This window comes from Haemorhous mexicanus, chromosome 1 (genome assembly GCF_027477595.1).
Source record: "Haemorhous mexicanus isolate bHaeMex1 chromosome 1, bHaeMex1.pri, whole genome shotgun sequence".
In the NCBI taxonomy this organism is placed as follows: Eukaryota; Metazoa; Chordata; class Aves; order Passeriformes; family Fringillidae; genus Haemorhous; species Haemorhous mexicanus.
The window spans coordinates 21,289,424-21,304,447 of NC_082341.1; the positions used below are offsets into that span (position 1 = coordinate 21,289,424).

Genomic DNA, 15,024 nt, shown 5'->3' on the forward strand with positions numbered 1-15,024 from the left:
TTTTTGGCTGTGACAGAAGATGTGTAACAATTGAAATAAACTAGCTACAGAAGACACAAAATCTCCCTTTTTTTGGATAACTATTTTTCAGAGTGACTTAGGTTCAGAACAAGCATAACTGCATGAAATTCAGTGGCATGTTTAATGCAGGAGCAGTGGAACTCATTTTATGAAATTTTACTAATCTGAAAGTTAGATGCCAAAGCTGGTTGCTATCTCTGTTGGCAGTGACAAGACAGAAAGGTATCTTCAGAGGATGCATTTTCCAACTGATTTGATACATCTTCTCTGTCTGATCTGCGTGGGGAGAAGGGTCAAAGCTGGGCCTTGGGACATGGGTGTGTGTAAACACACCAGGCAATGCCAGTGCTGCAGTCCCTTTAGCTCCTCCTTGCTCTTTAACAAATCCTACTTGCTTTGCCTGCACCTCCCTTCTCTCAGTGAGCTCCAGACAGAGATGGAATGTTACACCAGCTTGTGGGCAGGGACTAGGGTGAGCCATCCTGTAGATTCACTGGGTGGAAAGACCTCGTGGGAAGCACTCCTACCAGATTACTCCACTGGCCTTACATACCCTTGCTCTCAAACAAGACTTTTTATGGGCTGTGATTTTACCTTTTCCCTGTAAACATTTCTGTGTCCTTTGAATAGTAATTTGCAAGTCTTGTTAAGAATCAGAAAAACTCCACTCAAAGCAACAGAATTTTTTCCTAAGTAGAAAAAGGAAGTTCCAGAGAACTGTTGCATCCCTCCCATTTATGTCTAATTAGCTGCCAGAATAACGTGATCCCTATTTCACATGCAAACTTGGAGACAGTAACCAGTGTCCTAGGGTCTGGTTGTCTTCCTTCCACTCACCTCAAAACAGTTTCCTTTTTCACAGCCCCTTTTAAAATTAACAGTTACACAGCCATCACCATAAAAGACTGTAGAACATAATTAGTTTCCTAAAAAGGACACAATCTGCTCTTAGTAAGTCTGCAACCGTTGTTAACTAGGCTGAAATCTGCAGATTCAAACTGAGGATTAAAATGCAGTTAAAATAATCAGGATGATATTACTGTGAACCAGGAAGGACTGTTCAAGGGCCAGACTGACCCCCACTGTCATGCTTTTGTAAAGAAACTTAGGGTATAAGCCTGTAGAGAAGCATTGCAGTTCTTGTAAAAGTTAATGTAAAAGTTTTCATATGCCAAAGAAATCAGAATAATGGTGGCATGCAACATTCCTCAAGTGTGTATAATCTAAATGAAGACATGATGATTTGCAGAAGAAATTTTTTGTGCTCATTAAAGCCGAGAACACAGTGTCAGGATGTTTTTTCTTCTTATGGATATGCTAATGCAAACCTGAGAAGGATTTTATTGGAAGTGATTGATTTGTGCTAGGGTGAAATAATTAATGTTTTTCATCGAGGTTATATGGGCAAACATGTGTGTTTTGTTGCCACAAAAGACCTGTCATGTATTGAGTGACTCCTTCCTCTTCCACTTAGTTTAACTGACAACAGCTGACCCTTTTTTCTCTTGACAGTTGTAACCTGTAACCTTAAAACCCAAACTCCCATAACAAATAACAGTTAAGTGACGTGCAGTGATTAGACACATTTGAATAAATAAAGCAGCCCAAATTTCCCAACCAGTCAACAAAGATAGAGACAGACATTGTGCAAAGGCCAAGAAGAATCACATACTTTTTTGGAGTAACTTCAAAGTCTGGCTGTAAATATGAACTCTCTAGTAAAGCTGACTTTTGGATTCAGACTTGCTGATCGGGCAAATAGCCTGATCTGTTCAAAACAGAAACAACCTTACATGGTTGTGTTACGTTGTGTTCTCATGGGGCTCCGTTATGTCCCCATTTGTCTAATCATATTTCTGAGTCATCTGAGGGAGACCCAAGGGGATCTGGTCCAGTTTCTTTGCATGGATGGGTACTTTTTAGTATAAGAGTCAGAGCTGGCTAGTAAACCATCTGTTTTGAAAATGGCATTTCTAAGTGATGAATCTGTATAATCTGTCTGATTTGTAACAACCTTCAGGCTCCAAGCTCTTTGGAAGTTATAGCATTGCGGGATATGGAACTCAGCACATTCTTAGCTACTGTTTCATCCTGTACTGAAAATTTCTCATAATTATACAAATCTCCTTCTGGGAGAGGGAGGGGAGGCAGTAATGTACAAAACCACAGAGGGTGTGTAATGTTCCCAAGAAGTTTAAAGTTTATTGTATTTTCTTTTAATGTTACTGAATATAATTGTATTATTTGTCTCTTGACGTTTTGATATTTCCAGATATGTGAATTTGGCACTCCTGATCACATTAACTTTAATAGTTAGAAGGGGGGAGAAAAATCTAGTTTTAATCAGAAAAAGTTGAAAAGCAAGAGAAGCACCACTGCATTTTGGTGCTCTCTTGGTACTCAAAGTCATATTTTGGCTTCTCTGTTAAATACTCGTTATTTCAATGTTTCCAAATGTGCACTGATCCTGATTCTTTTTAGATGCCTAAAAATGGAAATATATGCTTGGCATATTAATGGTGATGGGTGCTGCAGCACTCTTATCTTAACTTCCTGATGCCAGACTGGTATCCAAAACCTGAAACTAAATACCTGGGCTCCCTGTTCAGCACATGAAGAAAATGAGATACCTCAGACAAAGGGACTTGCATTAACCATCAGGTTGGTGCATGAGGGCTATTCCTTATCAGGAGGATAGGCACCCAAATCAGGATTTAGCAGGAATATGTCCACCCTCTCTGAACACAGAATCCAAAAATTGTTTAGAAGGCACCTATAGAATTAGATGAAAGACTTGAAGAGGACTTGGTTTATTCCATATTAATTGCCAGAAGCAAGAGCTGGCGGTCCAATGATTAGGGAATTCAGGACTGGAAGACACAAATTCAATTCAAACTCAGCTTGAGAGGCTCCACACCCCTGATTTATAAGATGGTGTTCCCTTCTGCTGAAGCTGCACCAACGATATAAAAAGAAATGGAGAGGTCTGGAACGGTATGGAAAATGAGGAAGACCATGATGTAATACCTTGGTTTGGACCATCAATTACAAGTTCTCCTAGTCCTGGCATCCACCTTTGCCTTCATTGCCTGGAACCTGGAGCTGTCACCACTGTTGGAGTGCATGTTCTAATGAGAAATGTTGTTGAGAATCTCCATGTTTTATTACTGGTGAACTCAGAGCCTCTTTAGTGTGGTAGAAGTTCTCTAGGCCAGGTAATGCTTTTGTGGTAAGGATTCAGTTCAGCTACACAAAGGCCATTAGAGGAAGAATGCAGATAGTCTGTGGGGCCACACAGACTGCAGCACATGTGTGCTGGCAGAGGCTCGGAGCTCAGAACAGAGGTGAACTGGTGGAGGTGATGTGAGACAGGTGAGAGATCCTCTTGTTCAAGGTCCTTTATTTATTCAGTTTTCTTCCTCTCATCTTTACTATGGGAGCAATTATTCAATCCGTAAGTGGAATATGACCCCAGGGAACAATAATTTCTATCCTCAGCATCCCCCAGCCCAGAACCTCTTTCTGTGTCCAGTGGAAAACATCTCAGTCAAGGGAAGATTGCTTAGTATTTTCAAGGAATAATGCTGCAGCCAACCTAAATTCTCTGTGTGTGGATGGAAGTGGTGAAACAGAAAAATTAGTGAGAGAGACATCTTGTGCCCTCATTCATTTCCATATATATGGAAGTTTAAGGAGATTATTTTAATCCAGACTGAGAATTAAAAATCAAAAATTTGATGCACTGCCCTTCGAGGCACATATAATAACAAAAGGAGTAAGTCATCAACAAGGTTTTCAGTTGCATCAAAACACTGTTGTTATTTGAAAAAACAAAATAAGTTAAACCCAAAACTTTGGTTGCGGCCAAAAATACTATATTATATTCAATTTGATTGTTTATGTGGAATGAATAAGGAAAAAAGTGACATTTGCATGGGGCTGAACTAACTGGAGGTCTTTTGGGTATGGGCTAGTTTTGTTTTCATTCATTTTTATTTAAAATATTTTCAGTGTTAACAAGAGCAGAACACAAGACTCTTCCTAGATGTGCTACAGTATAGGTAATGTTAGGTATATGAAGAAATAAACTTCTTAGATTGATAGCCATTATAATCTTTATATTGAAATCTTTTGGAATCACATCAAAATAACTGCCTCCATTATGACTTAAAATAGGCTGTCAAAATGAATGTAAAAAATACAATATGTTAAGTGTAAGAATATAATGATTAAGAGAAGGATGTGTTGATTTTCAGAGTATTTTCTTTGGTCACAGCTATGTTTGGGTGGATATCTCATCTTGCTACAAATAGCACAAATGCAATTAACCATGTGTACAGAGTCACATGTACATTTTTAAACACATTATTACGAAGAAGTAGTTGAATTAGCTCTACTCTCTACTCTGTTGGCAGCAGTTCATGTTTTGGGAGGTATCGGTCAAAGAAAGCAAGCTAATGAATTCCCAAAGCTTGCATTTAAAAGCTATTGCTTACCCTCCTGTCTTTAAAGTGTGCCAGACTCCAGCAGATGCAAAGGGAAACAAATGTTAATCAAGCAGTGCCAGTATTGTTGTAACAGCACTGAACTCCATGTGCAAAAGTTGTAAGTTCTTGGGATGAGAATACCACCACAGCATGCAGCTTGCCATAGGGGAAGTATGTGCATTTCAGCTAGGGAGACTTCACTGGGCTACATCTAAGCAGAAAAGAAAGGATTTCCAAGGGCCTGAACAATTCTCCATAGAGGCAAAGGAGCAGGGTCATTCTGGGGACTCTGTCCAGTAGCTGAATTCTTCAAACCTGCAGATTAGCAATGATCTGCCAGTCTTTAAGCTGCTAAAGATTTTGTTCTTCTTACCCTCAGTCTAGCTCCCTGGGATCCAGATTTGTCCCTGCATTTCAGTGTGCTCTCTGACCAGGATGCCCACATGCCTTAGAGATGCTTTGGGGGGATTAGTAGGTCTGTGCTTGAGCTTTCCACGGAAAGCACCAGCATCCCTCTGAAGCCTGGTGAACAGTCTTTCAAATTGTCAAAGATTTTCCATCACTTCTCACATTATTTTGGTCTCAATTGTATGTAGGAAAACACTGCACTCAATATTTATTGGGAACACTTTCCTTCATTTCTGGCTGCTTTTTTGTCTTGCAACTTTTAAAGAAAACAAAGGCTTCTATTCAAAAATCTATTTGTGAAACAAAAGCATGTAGAGAGAGAAGCTTTAATAAGTACATCATCAGGATCTGCTACCCAGGCAACACAGGGGATGGTCATATTTTGCCTGCTTCCCAGAATATTGCAAACTACTGTCTCAGCAACGAGCACAAGATCAGGTTCTGCTTGTTCTAACACAAGGGGAACCACAAATGACCAGTGTAGCTAAGGCTGGGCTCTCTACTGTTGATCATTAAGCACTGACACAAATGCCAGATTCTTTCTTCTCCTTCCTCTGAGCCGTGACTAAGTCCTCAGCTTGAATTTCAAACCACAAGTCCTGCAGCTTCCAGTAAATACTGAATATTTAAACATACGCTGTTTAAAAAATGATATGGTAAAGAAATGCTGTTTCTTGCAATTGGCTTGAGAATTATGAAAAAGGCTGTAGGAAAGACAGCTGCTTGTATCTCAAAGGTGTTAGTACAAGTAAGAATTCTGTTTGCAACCAATGTTGACCACAGTCATTGTTTTCAAGTCCTTTGCCACGAACACATAATTCTGTAAATGCAGGAAAATCCTCTTTAGTCTTTTATAGTCTCCATTCCTGTATTCCAGCATTTCCAGGAGCTAATCAAGGGCTGAGACGAGCTGATAGCTGTGGTCACAACCCAGGCTTATTAACCCAAGCCAAGCATTAATCCACAGGAAGTACCCTCCTCTGATGTTCTTGTTGCTGATATAAGCTGAAAATGAAATAAGCCATGTATAGTAGGTGAAAGGATTTATTTTTCCATTACTGCTGTTTCCTTTATAGGAGGTTTCAACACAGTTAATGCCTTTACTGTACCTTAGCCAATCCAGCTGAATGTCTAATGTCTACTTCTTCAATAATATAACATATTCTGCTCTCTCCATTACAGATTATGTTTATAAATCATATAATCATATTCAGAATCCTGCTTTATATGGATTGCTTAGGATTGAAAATATAAGGCTTTTTTCAGGCTTTTTTTTCTGAATGCACAGTCACAGAAACATGCTGAGATTTTGTGTGAGGAGGAATCTAGTGCTGAAGAATAAAATAAAAAGAATGTATTTTGTGTGATAAGGAATGTGATAAGGAGAAGTTATTTTTCTGAATATCACCTCATTGATGATCAGCACCATGAATGTGTATAAAACTACTTATTTAGCAAGCCTAATTTTTCATTTCAAACACAATTGATAGAAATAGATAGATACTGATAGTTCCCTTTCATTTGATGCTGTGTTAAGCAGCTGATTTGACTATGCCTGTGTAGTTGTTTGAGACAGATTTTTTAGTATTGTTCTTTCCTAGTATAGGCCCCAAGAAGAGGTTGAATTTTCTGATAATAGCCATTCAGCTGCTCTCAATATTTTAAAAGAACAAAATTATGGCATAGCCAAATTAGTTCCAGAAGGCAATAAATGTGCTGGCTTTTTATCACCCTCACATATTTGCAGAGAAAATTAGTTTTTTAAAAGGAGACTGATAGACAAGGCAAATACCAGAACTACAACCCTGGAGCTCAGGAGAACACCCTTTACAGGGATCTGTTTGGAAGAAGTCAATGGGAGATTATCCTGAAAAAAAAGAGAAGTCCAGAAGAACTGCTGATTCTCCAGGATCATCATCCTTTAAGCTCAAGAACTGTCCATCCTGACAAGTGGAGTTTTGCCATCTTGGTACAATTCAGACATACAAAGATGGTTAAAGGCTGGACTCAATCATCTTGGAGATCTTTTCCAATCTTTATGATTCTGTGAAACATGAAAGAGGTGGAAGGCAAGTCAGTTGACCCTGTGCAGGAGTTGGATGAGGAATTTAGGGAGTGTCTGAGAATGCAGGGACAGAGAAGGGAAAGCAGAAGCCCACCAGCACCTAAGCCTAGCAAGGGATTTAAAGGCATTAAAGAGGCTTCTATACATATATCAGCAGCCAAAAGAAGACTAAGGAAAATATGGGTCTTCTGCTGAATGGAACATAGAAAAGGCTGAGTTACCCAAAGCCTCCCTCCATCACTTTTGTCTTTATGGGGAAAATCTGCATACAATAAACCAAGGTCTCTGCAACCAGAGAGGAAACCTGGTTTCAACATTTATCTTCAGTGAGGGGATATAAGGAGAGGGGAACATTTAAACAAACTGGATGTACAAAAGTCCAAAGAACCTGATGGAATACACATAGAAGTCCTGAGGGAGGGGCAATGAGAATGTGAGACCTTTCTCAATTATCTTTGAAAGTTCGTGGTGACTGCGAAGAGTTCCTAAAAACTGCAAGAAAGCATATGGAGGATACATATGCTTTCTTTTTACATATCCTCCTGTCTTCAAGGAGGATGCAGAGAACTATAGGTCAGTCAGCATTTTCTCAATCCTTGAGAAGACAAGGTGATGGAGAAAAAAACGTGGAAGCCCTTTGCAAACATGTCAAGGACAGGAAGATGACTGGAAGCTGTCAGGATGGATTTACAAAAGGAATATCGTGCTTACCAACCTGATAGCCTGATAACTTGCAGATGGTAGTGAAGTGGAAGGAGTGGTTGATACATCAGTTGTTTGTGATGCCCTTCAGAGGAACCTCAACAGGCTGGAGAAGTGAGTTGGCAGGAATTTCATAAAGGGTGACAAAGGGAAATACAAAGTGCTGTACCACAAGAGGAATAATCCTACATACTGGTGCAACCAACCAGCTGGAAGGCAGTGTTCTAGCAAAGGATCTTGGACTCCTGTGGGATGCAAAGTTGAACATGAGCCACTGTGTGTGCCCTTGTAGAAAAGAAAGTCAACAACCTCTTGGACTGCATTAGGAAGAGCGTTGCCAGCAGGCCAAGGGAATTGATTCTTCCTCTGTACTCAGCACTGATAAAACAGATCTGGAGTTCAGTCCTGGGCTCCCTGAGATGAGTTGTGGATATATGGAACAAGTCCAGCTAAAAGCCACAATGATGATTAAGGGCTTGGAGCATTTGATATACCAGGAGAAGCTGAGAGAGATGGGAATGTTCAGTCTGGAGAAGAGAAAGCTCAGGAGGGATCTCATCAGCGTGTGAAAACATCTGATTGGTGAGAGTAAAGAATACACTTCTCAATATCAAGGAACAGGGAGGAAGCACAAATTGAAATACAGGAAATTCCATTTAAACATTTAAAAACCCCCTTTTTTACTTGGAGGGTAGTAAAAAACTGGAATAGGTTGCTTCTTGAGATTGTGGAGTTTTTTTTCTTGGAGATATTCAAACCCTAACTGGACATGGTTGTGAGCATACTGCTGTAGTTGATTCTCCTGTGCCTGTGCTTGGAGGAAACAAATTCCAAATATGCTCTCCAACCACAGCAGTTGTGTGAAAACTTTGATTTGGGCCATGGTCATTCAAATGCATCCATATTGGCTCCCAGGCTTATATTATGCTTATTTCAGGTCATTTTCCCAAATAAACCTTTTTCCATCAGCGAAGGAAAGAAATAGTAACCCAAATTATTGAGGGGTCCTTTTACCTCAGTCTTGGCTCAACAAAACAGCTGAAAGAGGAAAAGCAGTTCTTGGATGCAACAGGAAACTACAGGAACAAACTGAGGAAAAGATGTTGAACAATCACACAGAAACCAAATCTTGTCAATGGACAAGAACTCCTAAATGTGTGAAAAATAGAAGGAATGAGAAGGTTTCACAGAAGGAGATTCAGGAAGTGACAACAGTGTTCCAAATATGCTGGACTGAAAAAACTGGTGACAAAAGGAAAGACTGCTTTACTTACAAGGCTCTGTCTTTCTGTAAATCATCAGCCAAATATTGTGATGAAATCTGATCATCATATTTCATAAAGGATTAAGACAGGTAGCAAAAACAGGATGATAATAATAATAATAATAATAATAATATAGGAAAAAGATAGAACAGTCATAACTCCTAGCCCTCTGATTTCCATTGACCATATTAGCACTTAACAATCTAATGCTTTTCAGAGAATATTGAAGCACTTTCAAAAATCCATAGCACTACCCCAAATATACATGGGAAGGGATATACAGGTAGTCCCCCAGGAAATCAATTGCATATTTTGTCTGCACATCTTTGAGTTTGGTGAAATGCTTAATGACAGCTATATAAATATTTTGTTAGGTGGCCAGTTAAACAGTGGCTGCTGTACATTCCTCTCACATTGATAGTAAACAAGCAAGGTGAGTAGGATTTTTGAGCTCTACTGCAATAGGAAACCAATCCCATTCTAAGTGTAGCTTGGTCTAGGTGACTGCCTTGGCAGAGGAGTTGGACTAGCTGATCTCCAGAGGGCCCTTCCAACCCAAGCTATTCTGTGATTCTGTGTAAATGAAGTTCAAAGATGGTTGTTCCTTCTATTGTTTGGTGGGAAGGCACAGCCATTTCTTTGATGTTATCAGGAAGCTTTACCAGCCTGGTCTCAACATAGGGCTGTAAATGTCCTCAGTACGCCCTTGCTGGCTGTTGAGCTTGTTCAGCAGAGTGAGGGTTAAAAGGTAGACACCCCATAAACTTCACCCATGCTTTTAACTCACCAATTTCAGAGAGAAATATGAGAAACAACTCTATGTATCTTTCTGCATATCTAACCGTTCTTCCCCATTTTGAACATGTGGCCTTTGTATTGCAGCTTTATGCTGTATTTATCTCATGGACACATACAGGTCTCAATTCCTGCATTCTTCACCAAAAGAAACCATCTTTGATTTATGAAATCAGTGCTCTGGTGTTTTTTTGTCTGCTTATCTTTCATAATACTTTTAAATATAAACATGGAGTTTAATAATTTATTTTTTCTATCATTTCAGAGAAAAAATTATCTCTACAGTCTTTCTTCCAATGTTTCTTTTGAAGTTAAGAGCATGCCATATAAAGTGCAACCAGCAAAGCTGCCTGAGGGAAGCATAGCAGTAAGTAACTGAAAATTACATCTTTGTGTGAAGCACATGTATTTGGTCACTCTGATCACAGCTGTGAAAGTTCTTATAGATGAAAATATTGAGATTGGTCTTTCCTGTGTTTCTAGTGTAAATTCCTGAAGTAATACCTAAAGGAAATAACTTCATTGCTTTCTGTGGAAGTTGATGATAGATGATTCTTATTACATTTTAAAATAATTTCTTGCTGAACTAATGCAGACTGCTTTATTGCAATTCGGATGGATTTTTCACCCAAAAGAAAACAGAACTGTGAAAGCAAGTGTCTAGTTACTTTGTTTGGGGTAAAAAAAATTTGGAGGAAGTTTTTATGCAAAATCCAGAATCATGTTTCTGTCAGGTTTAGAGAGCTCACTCTTCTCCCAGTGAGCAGTTCTCTCACACAAGCTTGTGAATTGTCTACAGCAACTTCTCTCTATCTGTATTTTCAGGAAGGCCTGTATGCTTTCCTAGGATTGCTACCTCACAGCACATCAAGTGCAAAGAAACAAATTTACTTGCTAATCCTTACAGAAGTGATAGATAGATAGATAGATAGATAGATAGATAGATAGATAGATAGATAGATAGATGGATGGATGCTAAAGTACTTACTTTATTTGCAGACCGAGATTTGTATGGCTCTGGAGTACTATGTGAAAAATTAATTTTGGAGGCATAAATTTGATTTAATGGTTTACTGGTGCCAAAGGATTAGGTTTGGGGAGCACTTTAAAGTAATTTGTTTCTTGTGGTGTCTAATACCATGGTTAAAATTCAGTCTACTTTGTCATTACTGGTAAAGGTGAGTAAAATATGAGGGCAAAAATTGATTCTAGTATAAGAGCAATCTGAAATTTTAAGACTTAATGTTCTCATCTTTATAAATATTCATCAGTTATAGTCCTTTTAAAAGGTAAGCTCAATTCAAACTTTGCCAAGTTGAATTGTGGTGGAAATACATAATATCAGTTGGTTGAGATGCAGTAGTAGAGACAGAATACTTTCTTATTAGAAAACCAATAGAATAATACACTTTAGAGCTTACTTTGAGTATATTTTAGAGGATACAGGCTTTAAAGTTTTGGACATGCACGGATTGAAGGGTTGATTAATACTTGCTCTGGGAAGACACAAGGTAAAATCTTGGTTCTGTGTGCACAGTGACCCTAACCTTCATCATTAGTAGAACCCTGATTCCACTAGAGAGGATTGGTGCTTAATGCAGTGTTCATCCAGAAAGGTTCAAAGGCACCAAGCTGACAGATATACTCGGGCTCTTTTTATTTTCTTGCAGCATGTGTTCCATACCAGAAACACATGTGCAGAATTCTGTTGATAGTGGGGCCTTCATCTGGACTGGAGTGCTTTACCCCAGGTGATAGCCTGCTGTTCTCAACAAGTGTCAGATGATCTACCAAATGATCAGATAAGCATTTCATTCTCTTACTCCAGCCAGTATAAAGCTCGTTATTTGCAGCAGATGATTTACAGCAAAATGCCTGTAATGGCAACTGTAAAATGTTGAGAAATGATAAGGCTTTTATGTAGTTTCATATCTGGACATGGCAGTGGATGCTTGCCAGCTCTACAGCTTGATGTGTTATATGCACCAGTTCTTTGATGTTCCACTTGCAAGAAGAAATATTTCCTTGAAGTTGGGCAAAGCTTAATATTTTTGCTCCTTCTGAAAAAGATCACTAGTTGTGGTTTAAAAGCTTCCAAAGATTTATTTAAAGGTTTATGATTTTCCTTCAGACAATGAAAGGGTGGAAGTGGAAGAAATATTTAAATATTTTTAAAATCAATTTTCAAAAGTGTATATATATAATAATCAGCTAGCACTTCAAAGTTTATATAAAGAAGATAATATGTTTTAAAGAATAGAGCATATGTCCTTCATTTAATTCATATAGGGCTGGATTCCAATTAGGCAGGCTGATATTTACTTTAAGTTTTAATGGCATGAGTAATCCCATACACATCAATAACCTACAGAGCCACATAGTCCTATTTGTAGCTCTAAGGACTTTATCATCATGGAATATAGGTCTTGGACACATAGATCTTGAAGACAAGGTCATGATACAAAGGTGTGTGAAACATTAGGTAAATGTAAGAAAACCTGGATCTTTTTAGTAAAACATTAGAATGAAAATGCATCAAACAGAAAATTAGCATGGAGCTTAAACTGGAGTCCACTGATATCTATAATAGTATTTACATTATTTTTGATAGTCTTAGTATTGCAGCCATATATTATACAACTGGTTGAATTTCCTTGTTAACAGCTATTTCATTCAAGAGAAAATTTTCCCTTTTCTGCTACAAGTATTATTATGGTAAATAATACTGACTTACTTGGTGGATTTCATGTGCAACATGAAAGTACTTTTTATTGCAAAAAGTACAAAGTTAGAATAAGCAGAAATTTGCTTTAATTTTTGATTCTTGATCCGGTTTGGGAGTTTAATAAAATACGGTTGCTTTTCTTAACATTTGATAGGATTTTCGCTGTGGATGCCTTTAGTCTAAACTGTTTGACCAGTGTCCTCCAGTGGTTTCAGACTAAGGCCTATAACTTTTTTTAGTTATAGGCCTTAGTTTTGGGGTTTTTTTATTACATGTTGATAGTACTTTAAACAAGCTTATATTCCTCATTAAATATATTTGCATAAACATTTGTAATGTGTAATTATAAATGTGACTTCAAGCTTGAGGGAGCTTTTACATTCTATTTTGAGCATTTTTTGGGAACATATAAGAAGATCATGCTGTGATGGTTGGATGGTGACATGTAGGAGTACAAAAGACTTCCTGTTTCTCAGCCTCTGTAAAGAAAATTTCTGAAGACTAAAGGAAGGTCATCATGGACAGCAAAAGCAGTAGCACTAGAATAATAATTCAGTTGCTGTTTCTTAAAGTAGCAGAATAAATTATGGAGAAGTTATTTTTATTTTTTGAAATGTGTCTTTTAAAGAACCAGGGAGAAAAAAATACCTTTGTGAGAATCCCACTGGCATGCACTGAATTTTGACCACAGATGCTGGAAGTTTGCACCAGTCAAACCTATCTCCCATCTGTACATAAGGGAGTGCCTGTGAAGCAGCCAATTACTTCATATGCTTCTCTCTGCTTTGTGCTCCCTTCCAGAGGAATCAAAGACTATTTTGAAGACACACAACACCAAAATCAGAAGCAAAATCCAAACTGGATGAAATAAAGTGGCAAAAGCCCTAATAATTATTTTATATACTTACAGTGAGGTTAACTATGGCACATTTTTTAAAAGGCACATTTTTAAAAGCCTCCCCAGAAGAACACTTTCATAAGCAACAAATGACTTCCATGAAACTGCAAGAGGGGTTATGAAGTTAAGACTGTCTGACAGCATCTGTGCTAAGACCAGTGTGGATTTTATTTCCCATAGCAAACAAAGGCTCGGTCCATAACTCTTGGGTTGATTTCACCCTCATCTCAGTGCCTGAGGCAGATGGCATTCTCTGGCACCCTTTGGATAACAAAGGTGTGAGATGTTCTGCAGCATCGGAAGTCAGATGGCTCCTCTCAAGTCTGTGAGATGTGCTTTTCACCCCCTTGACAGAGAAGCAAGCATTGTTTTCAGTGTTCAGCATTGTCTTGTCCTGAACAGAGAGGAAAGCTAACACACATCTAAAGTACAGAGTCAACATGCAACACTTGTGTAAAAAATCCACTTCATATTGGCCACCTTAGATGGAAACATTCCCTGGCTCTGATCCTGCAGTACTAAACCTACCACATGGAGAAGAACAGAAATCCAAGCTGAAAACACAAACTTCTTTTAAATCAAAATCACATGTAAAAATGTTGGTGGACAGCATGGGGTGAAGAAGCAACAGTCCTCTGTAAAAATGGTGAAACAAGGCAGACAAAACTGAAGGAATGTTTTGTTTGTGTCTTCCCCTCCAGCTTCTGCCTCAACTCTGTGGGTGTTCAGGACGTGCAGTGTCAAACTGTTCACAAGAATTGCATTAGTATCCTTGCAAGGCTTTGTGTAGAGTATAAAGGGGGCAGCCCAGGGGCATTATATCCTACTGGAAATGCACACAGCCATGAGTGAGACTGATGCCTACATATAATACCCTGCTCAGGAAATAATTCTCAAGTATTTAGCACAACCATCCCCTTGCTTTTAAAATCTAAGACAAAGAAGAATCATGGGAAAAGGGTGTGAGCTCGACAGGATGATTTAAAGATTTTAGGAGGCAAATATTTCATTAGCATTGGCTACACTCAGGCTAAAAGAGAAGAGAAATGTGCCAGTTTTGCAGCAGTGTCTGCTTGATACAGGATATACCTAATTTCTGCTGTCTGTTTTGCTCATTGCTGATAATCTAAGGATTATGAACATGATGCCCTGCTCTTTTACAGGAATACAGTTTCTTGTTTATGTTTCAACATTTGTCTAGCTCCAGCTGAGCTATTGAAATTAAACCACAAGTTGCACTTGATGGTCTGTAAAGGCAGAATGACAGAAGGAGGAAGGGAGAAATGATTCTGAACCCATGCAGCACAAGCAAGGATGAGTGCTGATACACCACTCAGAATTGTTTAGCATCCTCAGGAAGATGCACATGTCCTTGTCTGGATTCATGCTGATAGGTGCTCTGTAGACATCAGAATAAGAGCTAGCTTGTGTTACTGTTTTCATAGCCTAAGAGAAAAGAAAACACAGCACATAAATACAGCAACTATCTAGAAGTGCCACATAAAAGAAGGCATGGAAAGGCAACATGTGTTCTTGTAGTTGCATACACTACTGTCAGCTTTATCCAAAACCTAATGAAATCTACCATTCTTAATAAAATAATCTGTTTCCACTGATTTCAGGAGGATCTCAAACATGCTTTGAAGTCTGGATTGACC

At 38.6% G+C, this 15,024-nt stretch overlaps 1 protein-coding gene across 1 annotated transcript in view; it reads left to right on the top strand.

Annotated features, from left to right (window-relative positions):
• The window catches only part of ITGA8 (integrin subunit alpha 8), a 110,928-nt gene that overhangs the window by 86,768 nt on the left and 9,136 nt on the right, over positions 1 to 15,024 (top strand). Inside the window, exon 28 of the mRNA XM_059842568.1 lies at positions 10,009 to 10,110. Coding sequence (XP_059698551.1) covers positions 10,009 to 10,110 — 102 coding nt within the window. The remainder of the gene's footprint in view (positions 1 to 10,008; positions 10,111 to 15,024) is intronic.